Here is a 13,469-nt window from a genome sequence, read left to right as displayed (position 1 = left end):
AGCTCAGACGAGAAGTTAATGACTTCACACTCATTTAATAAAGAATCAAATTATTGAACTGTTATCGCCTGTATGCTTGTCAAAAACTGGATATACTGCTCAGGAGTTTATTGTGAAATACATTACATGAAAACAAGAGTTGTGTAAGTTGTAATTTCTTGATTATGAGTATCTTCGAGGCATTACTCGTATATAATAAATTGATACAGAGAGTATATCTGTGGATTGTAAACTAGCTAATAATTTTTTAAGTCACCGATTAAGTTGGTTGAAACAAGTACTACTCACATCCACTACAAATGAGATTACAGTCTTTTACTTTTCATCTTGTTAATCTTATCTCGTTAAAATTGAACGTCTGCAGTCGTGTGTACATATATGGATCAGGTCTTACACTGCATTTGACTATTTAAATGTCCAAAAACGTAGAAAAATTAGCTATCGAGTACATCTTAGTTTTCAACAGTTCTGCGGTTGATGTCATTTCGTGGTGAGGAATTTCTTTAACACGTGATCACTGAAGCGTAGAATGGTTTTGCTCGTTGATTGCAAAAAGTGGATTTAATTTTCTAAGTGGTGGAATGAGAAGATGGATTTCAGCAGAAGAATATAATGTTTATTAGCACAACATATCTTTGAACGATCTAATCACATATTCATTATATAAACAATAATAATGTCGAACTAAATGGTTGAGAACATGTGAAAGAACTGTATGGGTAATGAGGAGAAAATGCTTATTGCACCACCATCGATGTATAGTATCATGATTCATAGTACTGCAAAGAAGGTCGACTAGCTTTCATATGTTCTGATTGGGTAGGTTGGAGATAGCAAAGATTTGAATCAACCAATGAACGTCAGAGAACTTAGCATATTGGTTGGTCAGTCAGTTACAACGTAGGACCAGGCACATACTTAAATTGGTCCAAGTTGCCATACCACATTAGCACAGCAAGGCGAACACCGGATTCAAAGAAGCAGTTAACTCAATGGCGTAATAAATAAAGGAAAGATTTGATGTAAGGATATAGTACAAAAAGGAAGAATTAGTTCGTAGAGAGAAAGATATGAAATAATTCTAATTTCATAGTTTAGGGGAAGACAGAGAGTGTATACACCTTCGTCACTGTGATCGATTCTGAGCCATGTCACCCACAGTCTCCAACCATCAGTTACGATAGTCGTGCAGACATCAACCAATTAGTCTGCATCTAACAACATGGCTCAGACTAGAAGTTAGTGACTTTAATGACTGATGCCACGTTTTGGTTTGGCCGCCCTTAAATTTCTTCCAACCATCCCCAACACCAGTTAGCATTGCGCGTTGTGGTAATCGGTGTTCAGGCATACACAACACGTGGCCCAACCATCTCAGTTGATGAAGATTCACAACCTCATCAACTGACTTACCATCATTCTCTAAAATCTTGCGTTTAACCTCACTATTACTTACTCGGTGATCCCAGTAGATGCGTGCAATATTTCTAAGACATCTGTGGTCAAATACTAGTAGCTAACGAGTATCTTGTACTCTTAATGTCCACGTTTCGCAGCCGTAAAGTGGAACAGAATGGGCCGCTACTCATTTTACTCGTTCCTTAGTTGATAGATTGATATCTCGCCTTCGCCGTAGGTGACGGTGGTTCACGAAAGCCAAACGAGCTTTCTGGATACGTGCAGAGATTTTGTCAGACACCAACCTTTTAGGGCTGACCAAACATCCGAGATAAGTGAAGTCGTCGACGCGTCCTACTACTTCACTCCCTATCCTTAGTCCAAGTGTTGACGCAGACCAGTTCTGAATCAACAGCTTGCATTTAGAGGGAGAGCAGCGCATCCCAAACATCCTGACATTGTTGCTCAGTGCTACCAAAAGACTGCATTGTGTCGGCGTTCTCACCAAACAGGACTATGTCATCTGTGTATTCTAAGTCGATAAGTGGACCTGTGGTAGGAGATCGATGCCCTAAAATCCAGTCAACGAGGACATTATTTCCATCTGTAGTTCTATGATGAAGTTGAACGAAAAGGTAGATAGTGGATAGCCTTGACGGACACCACTTGAGGCTGCAAAATCAGATGACAGTTCGCCATAAGCTCTGATTCGACTGGTAGTGTTCAAATAACGAGACTTCACAAGGTTTATATAGTTCTGAAGTACACCTTTCAATGATGCACTGCCACAGAACCTTCTGGTCTACAGAGTCAAATGCCGTTATTAAGTCAAGAAAGACCACCATTGTCGGACGCCGATAAGCATGTCTGTGTTCTAAAAACTGACGAATTGGGAATATGTGGTCGATGCAGCCACGACCAGGTCTGAAGCCAGTGTGTTTTTCTCATGTTTGCAGTTCACGAATCTTTGTTAGGCGCCGGAAAATTACTAACGCTATTATTTTAGATGTTATGTTAGTCAAATTAATCCCTCTATGGTTATTGCAGGATGATTTTGACCCTTATATATTGGGGAAATTATTGATTGCGATCAGTCAGATGAGATTACGTCCAACTCCCAGATTTCAGTAAAAATGTTAGTTAACCTAATAACTCAAACTAGACCACCATCCTTAAAACCCTCTGGAGCCAATCCATCTGGATTGGCTGCTCTTCCTCGTTTTAGATTAGTTATATCTTTCTGAACTTCAGCTAGAGTCGAGGGAGAAATTTTCGTTTTAGTTCCGTACTTGTTGGAGCCTTATTCTGCTGTTATCCGTATCAGTAGAGAAGAGATTAATCCTTCTATGAGGACATCTATATTGGAATCAAATAAAGAGTGCTAGAGGACTGTCCTGGAGAATGTCACTTTATATTATCAATTCTGATGATAGTTTTCCATAGGCTAAATTTTAACCAATAGTGTTAGAGTAGAGAGCCTTTACAAGATTGATATATTTCTTTGGTACACTTTTTAATGACAACACTGTCACAAAACCTCTTAGTTAACGAAGTCAAATTCCGTCTTAGGGTCAAAAATACAATCGTAGTTGTAAGCCGGTAAGTATCCTTGTATTCTAGAAGCTGAGGAAGGCTGAATATTTGGTCAGTAAATCCACGTCCAGGACAGAGAGCAGATTGGTTTTCCCAAGCATTAGATAATTATAGAAGCTGATATTTTAGGCACTATATTAGTCAAATGGATTTCCTCTATCATTGTCATAAGTGAATTTTAATGCTTTCTTAAAAACTAGGACTGTCAGAGATTTAATTAACTCATTCACCAGTACTTATGTATAAGCCACACTGTGTGAGAGCTGGTGATATTACTAGGTTGTCCAAACGGAAGTAGGTGGAGAGGAGTTCGATCCTGAGACTTATTGTCCGAGATTCTCTCAAGCTCTAGCTATACTACTAAAACTGGACCGACATTCTCAAAGACAAATGGAGTCAGTGTATCAGATTCTGCTGCATTTCCTGAATTCAAGTTAGATATGGTCTCTATCTTCACTAAGAGTTGTGAACTTGTGTCGAATCCCTATTTAGGTCGTTTCGAGATAGCATGTAACACATAGTTCGGCTATTCCTTAATGTCCTATCAATCCTTTAAGTTCCTTGGATTGAGAATGGATAATTGCTCTATCTTCCTCCAAAACGGTCTAGCTAATACCTGAATTCCTAATGCCATTTCCATTGATGAGTTTAAACATTTGTCTGGTGTAACGTATTGTATTTTTCTTTCGTCGCCCACTACTGGACTGAATGCTTGGTTGATTCATCACTGAGTTCATTCTCAACCTTCGCCTATTCCATTTAATATCTAAGAGAGCATTCTGTCGTAATATTTTTATGTCCAGTAGAACTCATAGAAATGCTAGTTTTGAAGTTGGTCACCATTTTATGTGCCGGGATGCTAAAAGACCCATCTAATCGTTTCTCAGCTTGATTTGGCCTACCAACTCGGTTGCTGAGATTGCTTACCGGGATTATTATATCTAAGCACTTGGTTATTTAGAGGAGGTAGGAAATCTTCTTGTAAAACTCATCTTCACTCCATCTGAGTTGGATTCAGTGAAGGGTCATATAAAAACAATGGGAAGTCAACAACATATATCTCCATCTTTCGGATTTTCTGTTATTGGCCAGTCACACTGGGTTCTTTTGTCGGTAGTTCTAAATATATTAGTTTCAGACCTTACTGCTATTTTTTTAAAGTCACCTTCTAACTCTTTCCTTCTGTTTTGGTAAGGCAACGACAATCGGTACTATATGTAAACTAAAATTTAGTGTTATCAATCACATTAGGAATACAGTTTATTATCATGGTAAATATAGAGGGAAAGAATTTCAACTCCTAATTAGACCTTTTATAATTTTATTTTTAACAATGATCATTTTAACTTATCCTTTTATTAATTTTATAGTTGAGATTATGAGTCAGTTGAAGCTAGACCACTGAAAAACATGGAAGAACTGGGCGGCCATTTCATCCTAGTATAGGACTCCTCAGCAATGTGCATACTAGAACGAAATGACAGTCTAGTACTTTCAAATTTCCCATGGTCGTCTAGCTTCAAATCCCCTTCTAATAATAATCATCCTTTTATTTTATGATAGTTCAAATGATCTTCTGTTAGATTTTAATAGAATTTCATTTAAATAAACAAATTTTCTGATTATGATTTAAAGATAATCACATTTGAGTAAAAGTTCTGATTACTATGACTACAAATTGTCTGATGTCTCATTGCTAGTAGAACTTTCTAATTGGTCAGTTAACAATCGAAGCATAGAAAACAAACACAAAAATTTAGATCTTATATGTTGAATGTGTGTGTGTGTTTGTCTATCTAACCCCTTTTCGAAAACAAAAAAAACCCAATTTATTAACCAATCAAAATTTGAGTTGAAGATGATTTAAGTAGTTTGATCATTCAATGTGAAAATATACTTTTTGATTAAAGAGTAAAAAGAAAAATTATTCGACAGTTGAAGATGAACATGATAGAACTTCGTTTATGAAAATTAAATTAGAGGAATTATCTTTTTATTCATATTGCATAATATAATTATAAATAATTTTATCTGAAATAAAATGGTCAGAGGAAGTGCACGAATTAAAGCTGGCGGTATAAATATGGCTCAAGATGGTCCACAAATTATCAAACCTCTAACATTAAATATGAGTTTATTTCAATTTTTAAGAAGTGGTTATTTTGAAAAAGATCTATTAACTTATTGTGCTAATCGTCTTGCTGAATATTCATGTATATATTGGCTTGATCCTACAGTGAATGGAAATAGTGATTCAATGGAATCGAACTTAGCGTTTACAACAATGACTAGTAAGTTGGTTTTTTAAAAAAAAATGTTTATTCTGAAATTACAATGATTTGTTGATAGAATAAGTAGACAAACATTAGTTTAAGTAAACGTTTCGTAGTTGTCCACATTATGAACTAACCGACTGAAAATCCAGGAACAGGAACCTGCTAGGTTAGCACTATGCGTCAGAGCTCACTCACAATTCTGTTTTTTTATCAAACTTAACATTTTCAGATATTCCAGTGAGTAGGCTAATTTTAAGTCTCAAGTGAAAAACAGTAGATGGTAGCATTCAACTATGTCAGGTACGAAATAGTTATCTAAGATGACATTAGTTAATTATGTTTACTCAGTTTATTAATTAACTGAATTTAGAAGTGAAGATAATTTGAATTTTTTCTCATGAGTATTCAAAGGTCGTCAGATCGATTTAACGTTCAATGAAGGTTTCACACTTCTATTTAGTATCAAAATAGAACAAAAAACAGTTAAGAACTCTCTATCTGATTTACATTGACTCTCCTACCAATGACAATCCGTGATGTCTAACTTTAAACTTACGAATCTTTGCACCATCTCTATACTAATATTTAAACTATCTTTTGATACAGTGTGACTTATTCAACTATTGTTAAGCAAACGTTTTAAAAGATAATAACTCATCTGATATAAGAAAACTTTGTAAACTACCACGTAATGAGTGTTAACCATAAACAATCTATTCAGTAGTTCCATATGACATATATAAACTCTGAATTTGTTTCTAGGATTAAATGATAGTGTTTTCTTGAGTTAAGTCTTACTACAGTTTCTTTTCCAAAACCATTTATTTTCTACAAAAGATATATATATATATAGTCAAGAGTAAGGACTACTTAATTATTGAAATTTAAGTAGTAATAACCTTTTTAGTAAACCAATGAGTTATTGTTATCGCTCACTTAAAATTTATCTATTCAGAAATATGGATTAGTTGTATTTTTGTCATGAAAGACGAATTAAACATGGTTGTTTTAATGTCTATGCAGAAACTTAAAACGATAGAATGGCATATGAATAATTACCTGTTTTCAACTTGCTTATTATAATGACTTGAGTGTAACTTATAGATTTTATCATTCTACTAAATCCAATATCATTCATATTAGGGGGTAAATTACATAGCGGTACATGTGATCTTGAGTTACTTAGATCGGTGACCGCACTACAATTTGATCAGTACTAAAGGACTAGATGAACTTGACATTGGTCATTACTGTGATCAATCAGTGTAAATATCTCAGTTCTACAGGAAATCACTCACCACTCAGATGGCTTAGTGTTAACATTTCAGACTATTAAACTAGGTGATCCACATTCAGATCCGTTAGGGAGCACTGGTTCCTTCAAGATTACAGATATACTATACTGCCAAGCACCGACTACTTCTAGCCACCTGAAATCAATACACAACAATATTACGAATTCAGAGTTATTTGTATCATTAACGGTAAAAGAAATAAATTCAAGATAAAGTCATACAACATAGTTATGTTATTCAGAAGTGTTCTTTAGTAAATCATTTAATGCTTACCATTTTACAGTCAGGCAGCCTACAAATGATGATAGTGTTATCAACAGTTACGTTGGAAAATAGGAGCGATAGCTGAAAAATGAAGTGAATGACAAGTTTATATTAACTATATAGTTTATTGAATGAAGTATTAGATGAAAGGTGAATCAATATTCTTGGCGGAGATCGTGAAGACTTATGGTTTAATTTTTGTTTAACTCAAAGATTTAGCTTGCTAAAATTGATTCAGTATACATATATAGAAACCATACAGTGAAATACATGGCCTCCTTTAAATAACTCAGAAAGCTTTACTTGGGTTATCTGTGTATAGTAAATTAAATTGACTTAATTGTCTTTTCTCTATACGCGAAGAAAGGAGTTCGCGACTTGAAATAGTAGTTGTACGGATTTTGTTAATGATCCTCATAGCACGTCTGGATCAGCTAAACTGATAGTTTTACATGTAAAAGGAAAAATCACTGAACTTGTCTTTATTTCTAGTTGTTCAAACTGAATGATCGTGAAGTAGATGTTTGCAAGGAGCAGATATATTACCCAATAATTTAGCTATAATTGTTAGTTAACGATGCTTAGTCAGTTAACGTTGTAAATTGTATACACATTAAATTATTAATGGTTTATGTTCACGGCTTCCAGTTCAATCCTTCAAAATCCGATCAACATATAAGAAAACATACATTGTTTTCAATCAGAAAAACACTAATATGTATATATGAAAATGGCTAAACCAGTCAACGAAGTTTATTAGTTAGTGATAATTTGGCTATTGAATCAGTTGTGGACTTATTATTAGTGCATAATAAAATCTTCGTTTGTAGTATCACATTTTTCCTTACGTCAAACCATATCAGCCTTATTCAGTTTAACAGCAAAAGTATTTTTTTCCAGTTACAATAGTTGGGTGTACTACTTGGACACGGTGAACGTCTGCTGAATACTTCACCGACAACATTACCTCCAATCTCTAGTCTTTTGTTCTAATTTGTCAATTAATTCAAAATGTCGTTTAAAAGATGTTTTCTGTCTGATGGAAAGACATAATGTGTGTGTTGTTCAGAGGAAGCAGGTAGTTGGAGTACTGCAACTATTTTTTGTGATGATTCGCATTTACCAGCTAGGTATTTTTTTATCCTAGTGGGAATTGATTTTCCAAGTAGGTTTTGACCGGATGCCATCATTGTTATTTCAACAGTGCCAACATCAAGGTATTCGGGTTGATACTAATGTCATTTGGGTTGATATATTTAATCCAATCGATCAGAAATACATATTTAATTAAATAATAAATTTGAGCTCTCACGAAACCTAGATCTATGACTTTGCACCAAATACCTCCTACTATCCAACAATAAAAATTGCGTTTAAATATTCTGTGTAATTTCAACTCAGTTTACCAATTGTCGATATACTCGATTAGTCAATCTGTTGTTAATTCTACCAAGTTTATGGATACAATTGATCGCGAATCTCTATAAAATTTTGCACTAAATTTTCCCTTGATTCCCATCTCTTCGTCACCATTATTATTAATAATAAACCTTAATTCATTTTTGCATTCTTTGTTCAAATCTTCCCATTGATGTTTAGGATTTCAATTAATCAGTCTCTCATTGGCGTATGTGCATGCTGTGCGTATTGCCTTGAGTCACAAGCATTATAAGCAAAGATGGATGGTGATTAGTAGTGTAACCAACTCTGAGATGCATATACATCCAGCTAACTAACACGAGATCTAAGTCGAACTGGCTTTCCTGCTCATTATATTTAACCACTTAATCTCGAGTTCAAAAAGTAATCAGCGTTTTGTTATTTTCACTTGTCTTATCAGTTCCGATCATGATGAGGATGTTGATCGATCTCTGATAAAAATACTTTTGTACTAATGGCAATTTAGGTGCAATCAACATGCGATACACCTATCTCGAAAGCGACTGATCAATTGCTGTCGTAAAAGTCAATGGGAAGATCCAAACAACTAATATATATATATATACGCATGAATTAACAGTGATCGCTGAGTAGTGACAGAACGTCAAGTTTGTTCAGCCCTTTGTTGCTGGTCAAACGTTATCGATCAAGTTGCCGTGTGGTCACTGGTTTAAGTGACTCGCTATTGAATGTAATATGTTGTGTTCGTATGCAATTGGAGGTAGTTGGAAGGAAAACCTGTATTAATTTTGGTTTCATGCAAGTTGGGATGTGTTCGCAGTAAGGGACACTTCAAATCTTGAGGGAACTAGTACTGATTGTCGGGTTCGAATCAGAGTCATTCAGTTTCATAGTCAGGGATTTCACCTCTGAGCCTCACTACTCTTATGTGTGAATGTTTGTCAAATCAGCAAACTGACGTTCTTAAGGATAAAATATTATTTTTTATGCAAGAATTAAGACGCCATGATCATATATCGACGCTTTCCATTTGTTAACTTCAAAGTAAACGTTTGCTTGATTTTTAGTTCCCAGGTAAAGACTTTTTTTCTTTTTCCCTTCCTTTAAATCTTTTGCATTGTTTTAAACCTTCAGACTTGCGTTTTGTAGTTGTTTTCTAACTCATCGGTTTCCGTGACAATGACAATTATGATTTTCATTTAAATTTTATTGTTACATTCACATACAACTGTGATTTTTTTCTTCATTGTGTATGACTTCTAAGACAGTAAATTCAATATCGAAGTTGTTTAGTGTCGTATTTAGAGACGGTAAATTGAATGACCTATGACACATAAATAACAACTAGAAATCGATAGAAATTAATTGACAGTTTCTGATTATGTACAGTCTTGTTTATACAGTGCGTAACATGAATCACCCACTCGTCAGTCAGTCAGCTACATCATAGGACCAGGCACATAGATGCATCTGTCCAAGTTGCTATACCTCATTGGCACAACAAGATGAACACGAAATTCATAGAAGTAGTTGCTTTAATGGTAGTAATATGTAAAAAAAAGATTGTGTATAAGGATATAGTATAGAAAGAAAGAATTGGAAAGAAAGAAATAAAGTAATTCTAATCTCACGGTTAAGGGGAAGACAAAGAGTGTATACACCTACACCGTTGTGATAGATTCTGAGCCATGTCACTCACAGCCTCCGACAACTGGTTACGATAGTCACGTGGATCCCAACCAATTAGTCCGTATCTACCAGCATGGCTCAGACTAGAATTTAATGACTGATGCCACGTTTTAGTTTGGCCGTCCACCCGACCAATTAACTTATGGATTTTAAACACTGTGTCAAATAGTTAAGACTACAATTAATAAATTTGAATCCAACATATATGATGTTCATTATTATGAAACTTCAACGTATACTATCAGTACTGTTTATTTGAAAGCAAAGTTTTAGGAGAATTGAAAATACATTCTACAGTTGAGTTTTAATCAACTGGTCGTCATTACTTTCAAATGACTAAGTAAACTGAATTGGGTTGCATTAAACAGACGATAAAAAGAAAATATATAGTAAAAGTCTATCATACGAAGTACTGTGTTGTTTGTTCTTAGATCACTAATTTCATTGTAATCTGCATGCCGTGATAGAGATATAACCGTCAACGAATTTGTAATTTTCATGTTAGTTAGACTAAAAATTTTATTTCCAGGTGACTTAGTTGAGTAGTATTATAAATAGCTTAGCTGAAAACTTGAGAATCTGGATCTACGATTTTCCCTAACTATGAAGTCATTTTATTTCTTTACGCATGTCGGCCAAGAACTGACAACTGGCTGAATACGAAATAACACTACATGTTTCACAATCTGGTTTTATTGAGTTATGTACTGAGTTTTTTTCTCTTATTAAAAAGATTCAAAAATCAATGTTTCAGGCATTCGTAAATCACTTCTGAGTAGTCAATATTATATCATGTTTCTTTCTTTCTGTCCGGAAGTCAACACACTTTGAAATTTATATATTCCTATAAACTTTTACTTCATTCTAGTTATAATAAGAACATGAACAACTGAGAAGTAATGTATACACGATGGCTGTTGTCAATGACTTAAATCTGTAGATCTAAATAACACTATCTTAGTCCTGTAATTGTAAGCTTTATTATTTATAAATGACCACCAAATAAAAACCAGTAATAATATATCTGGCCTTCATTCATAAGCTATTTTCGATTTACTTAAGTGACGGATCTAATAAAAGAAATGATTTTAATACCATAATCTCTCAGTAATTAAAGATTATAGATCTGTACTTCATACAGCTGCAAGTACATGTTTATACTTATTTCTAAAAACACCAAATGAGTCGAATAAATCTCATATACTCTTGGACAGTTAATTCTCTTCCTAAGTTTCATTGAATTCTAGAAGTTAGCGGGTTTATTTTCTTTATTAATATCCTTGCCAGTCGAACAACAAAACTTGTGCTAATTTTGATAGCATTTGTAGAAGGTTCTAGAACTTTAGGTTGGTCGCTGATCTATTGATCTACATATCTCTAAGTTCGAAGAAAAACTTTAGTTGATGTTGTGACTGTGATGCTGCAGATTATATGCGCAGCGTATTATCGATCGACTCAATGACACGTAAACGGCGTATGGACGGCCTAGAGTCTCGATTGGTCCTGCTTCCCTGTCTAGCCCAGCTGGTTGAGTCCAGAACACAAGTCTCAGCCTCGGATATATGAATCATTATATTTCAGACATACTCTATTTATATACCAATCAACCAGACCACATCGTACCATAAAATAGAAAACAACATTTGTACAATATTTGACAAGTGAAATAAATATCGACCAAAAGGAAATGTCCATTTAACGTCCAAGGACACCATTAGACATAACACGATAATTATTGGTATATTCCTCTGCATCCCTTACAGTTGAGTAACTGAGTTAACACTTGTTTATAATTTTATAGTCTTAGATTGATAGGATTTGAGAAAATCCGATTCGGACGTTAGTGTTAAAAGTGCTTGGTGTACAAGGTATAACATTTAGCTAGAAAGTGAACGCTTGAATAGTTGGAAGCCATACTCTTGACAACCAAACAGAATAAATCCCAAAGATCTTTATGACAAACATTTGGATCTACAAAATTCTATGGATCTCATAATAAAATCAACAAATAACTTCGTGAAGTTTATTTTTTATTTATTCGTGGGTCCAATATTCGATTCATAGTTTTAATAATTACAATACCGATTACACATCGATTTCATTAACTTCATTGTTAGAGAACGTTTAGCAACATAAAAAAATGAACTTTATCTTTCAAAAAATAATTGAGACTTCAGTTTTAATGACGCTAACAAACTTGTCACAAATCTCCAAAGATCGAATCCTTGATTATGAATAAATAACCAATAGATCATTGCATATCACAATTTGGAATAATCATTCCAAACTGTGGTCATTTTAAACTCTCAATATATATTCATTTATCTTTGGAATACATTCCATTGAAATTCTTACATAAGAATTAGATTGTTGTAATAAATAGGACATATACTGTAGACAAAAATATATTAAACTGTAATTTTTGTTTATCGATCGAATCACATTTATATCTCTCATATATAACAATAATAAACTGGATAAACTAATTACTCAATTCTCTCCCTAAGGATTTCGAAAATATAATAAACGACAGGATACTTTGTTTTTCCTTTTACTTCTGGTAATTATTTTCTGAAATATTATATTCTAACTCTTCATTGAAATATGATTGCTTATCACTGATGGTATATATATCTGCATAGTTGATTTGCTTTGAGCAATCGATCCACTAAACAGGATTTTATTAGCCCTAAGTTTTATATGTTTGTTTTGATTATATGGAGATGAATTTAAGCAAATTACTAGTGAGAATCTTGATGTTAATGACTAGAATTAAAGACTGTCACTAAGTAAGTTAAAAATTAGTTTTCATTTCATTTTTTTTACAAAAGTTGAAATGTATTCTATTTTACTAGTTACAGACTGACATTCATCAATTGTTGTATTTTTTCAATAGACTTTCATCATATAATTTAAACAAATGGATGAAACTTTAAATGTATTTCTTTTACTGTATGGATTAGTATACAACTAATCAGGTTCATAATAATTAATCGATTCACTATTTTTCATGATATATAGTTTACAATCAGTCGGATTATTGATGGATAGGTAAATTTTGACTGTCATTTATCGATTAAGTCATATTTATTATTTCCAAATATTTTATATATGGGTTACTGTCACCACTGATTGATCACTGGGTGATGATTAATGTCATGTATATCGGGTCTTTCTTAGTGTAGATCGAATCCTATCGACCAAGTTATAATATGGCGACTAGTCTAGATGAGTCGACATTGCGTGCACTATTTTGAGATAAGATGGTGGTTGAAGGTAGTCAACAGTGATAACGTCTTTGACTTTGAAGCTGGGTGATACGGAATCGAATCCATCAGGGAGCATCTGTTCCCTCAAAATTACACCCTGAAGGTACACCTTACTGATAAGTGCCGATTAGCAGGAAACCTATGTTCAGGGTTTCTTGTTGACTATCTCCAACCAACATCTTGTGGGTTACTTTCATCATGCTATAGGAAAGAATGTATTACACTGTACATATATTGTGTTTTATGGTTATGAATAAATATTTTGAGACCGATTCATCCATTCA

General features: G+C 33.9%; 2 protein-coding genes across 2 annotated transcripts in view; one reads left to right on the top strand and one right to left on the bottom strand.

The window, feature by feature from the left end:
- Positions 1-5,032: 5,032 nt before the first annotated feature.
- Positions 5,033-13,469, top strand: part of TRAPPC8_4 (Trafficking protein particle complex 8) — a gene marked incomplete at its 5' end in the record, with an annotated part of 31,107 nt that continues 22,670 nt past the window's right edge. Inside the window, one exon of the mRNA XM_051219392.1 lies at positions 5,033-5,282. Within this exon, the coding sequence (XP_051066999.1) occupies positions 5,033-5,282 (250 nt within the window). The remainder of the gene's footprint in view (positions 5,283-13,469) is intronic.
- The window catches only part of RAD54B_3 (DNA repair and recombination protein rad54b), a 52,659-nt gene continuing 46,025 nt past the window's right edge, over positions 6,836-13,469 (bottom strand). Inside the window, exon 17 of the mRNA XM_051216408.1 lies at positions 6,836-6,907. The gene's annotated coding sequence lies outside the window, so the exon portion shown is untranslated. The remainder of the gene's footprint in view (positions 6,908-13,469) is intronic.

Source organism: Schistosoma haematobium, chromosome 4, assembly GCF_000699445.3.
Source record: "Schistosoma haematobium chromosome 4, whole genome shotgun sequence".
Taxonomy (NCBI): domain Eukaryota; kingdom Metazoa; phylum Platyhelminthes; class Trematoda; order Strigeidida; family Schistosomatidae; genus Schistosoma; species Schistosoma haematobium.
Note: the sequence above shows the minus strand (reverse complement) of the source record. Positions and strands in the feature narration are given on the sequence as shown.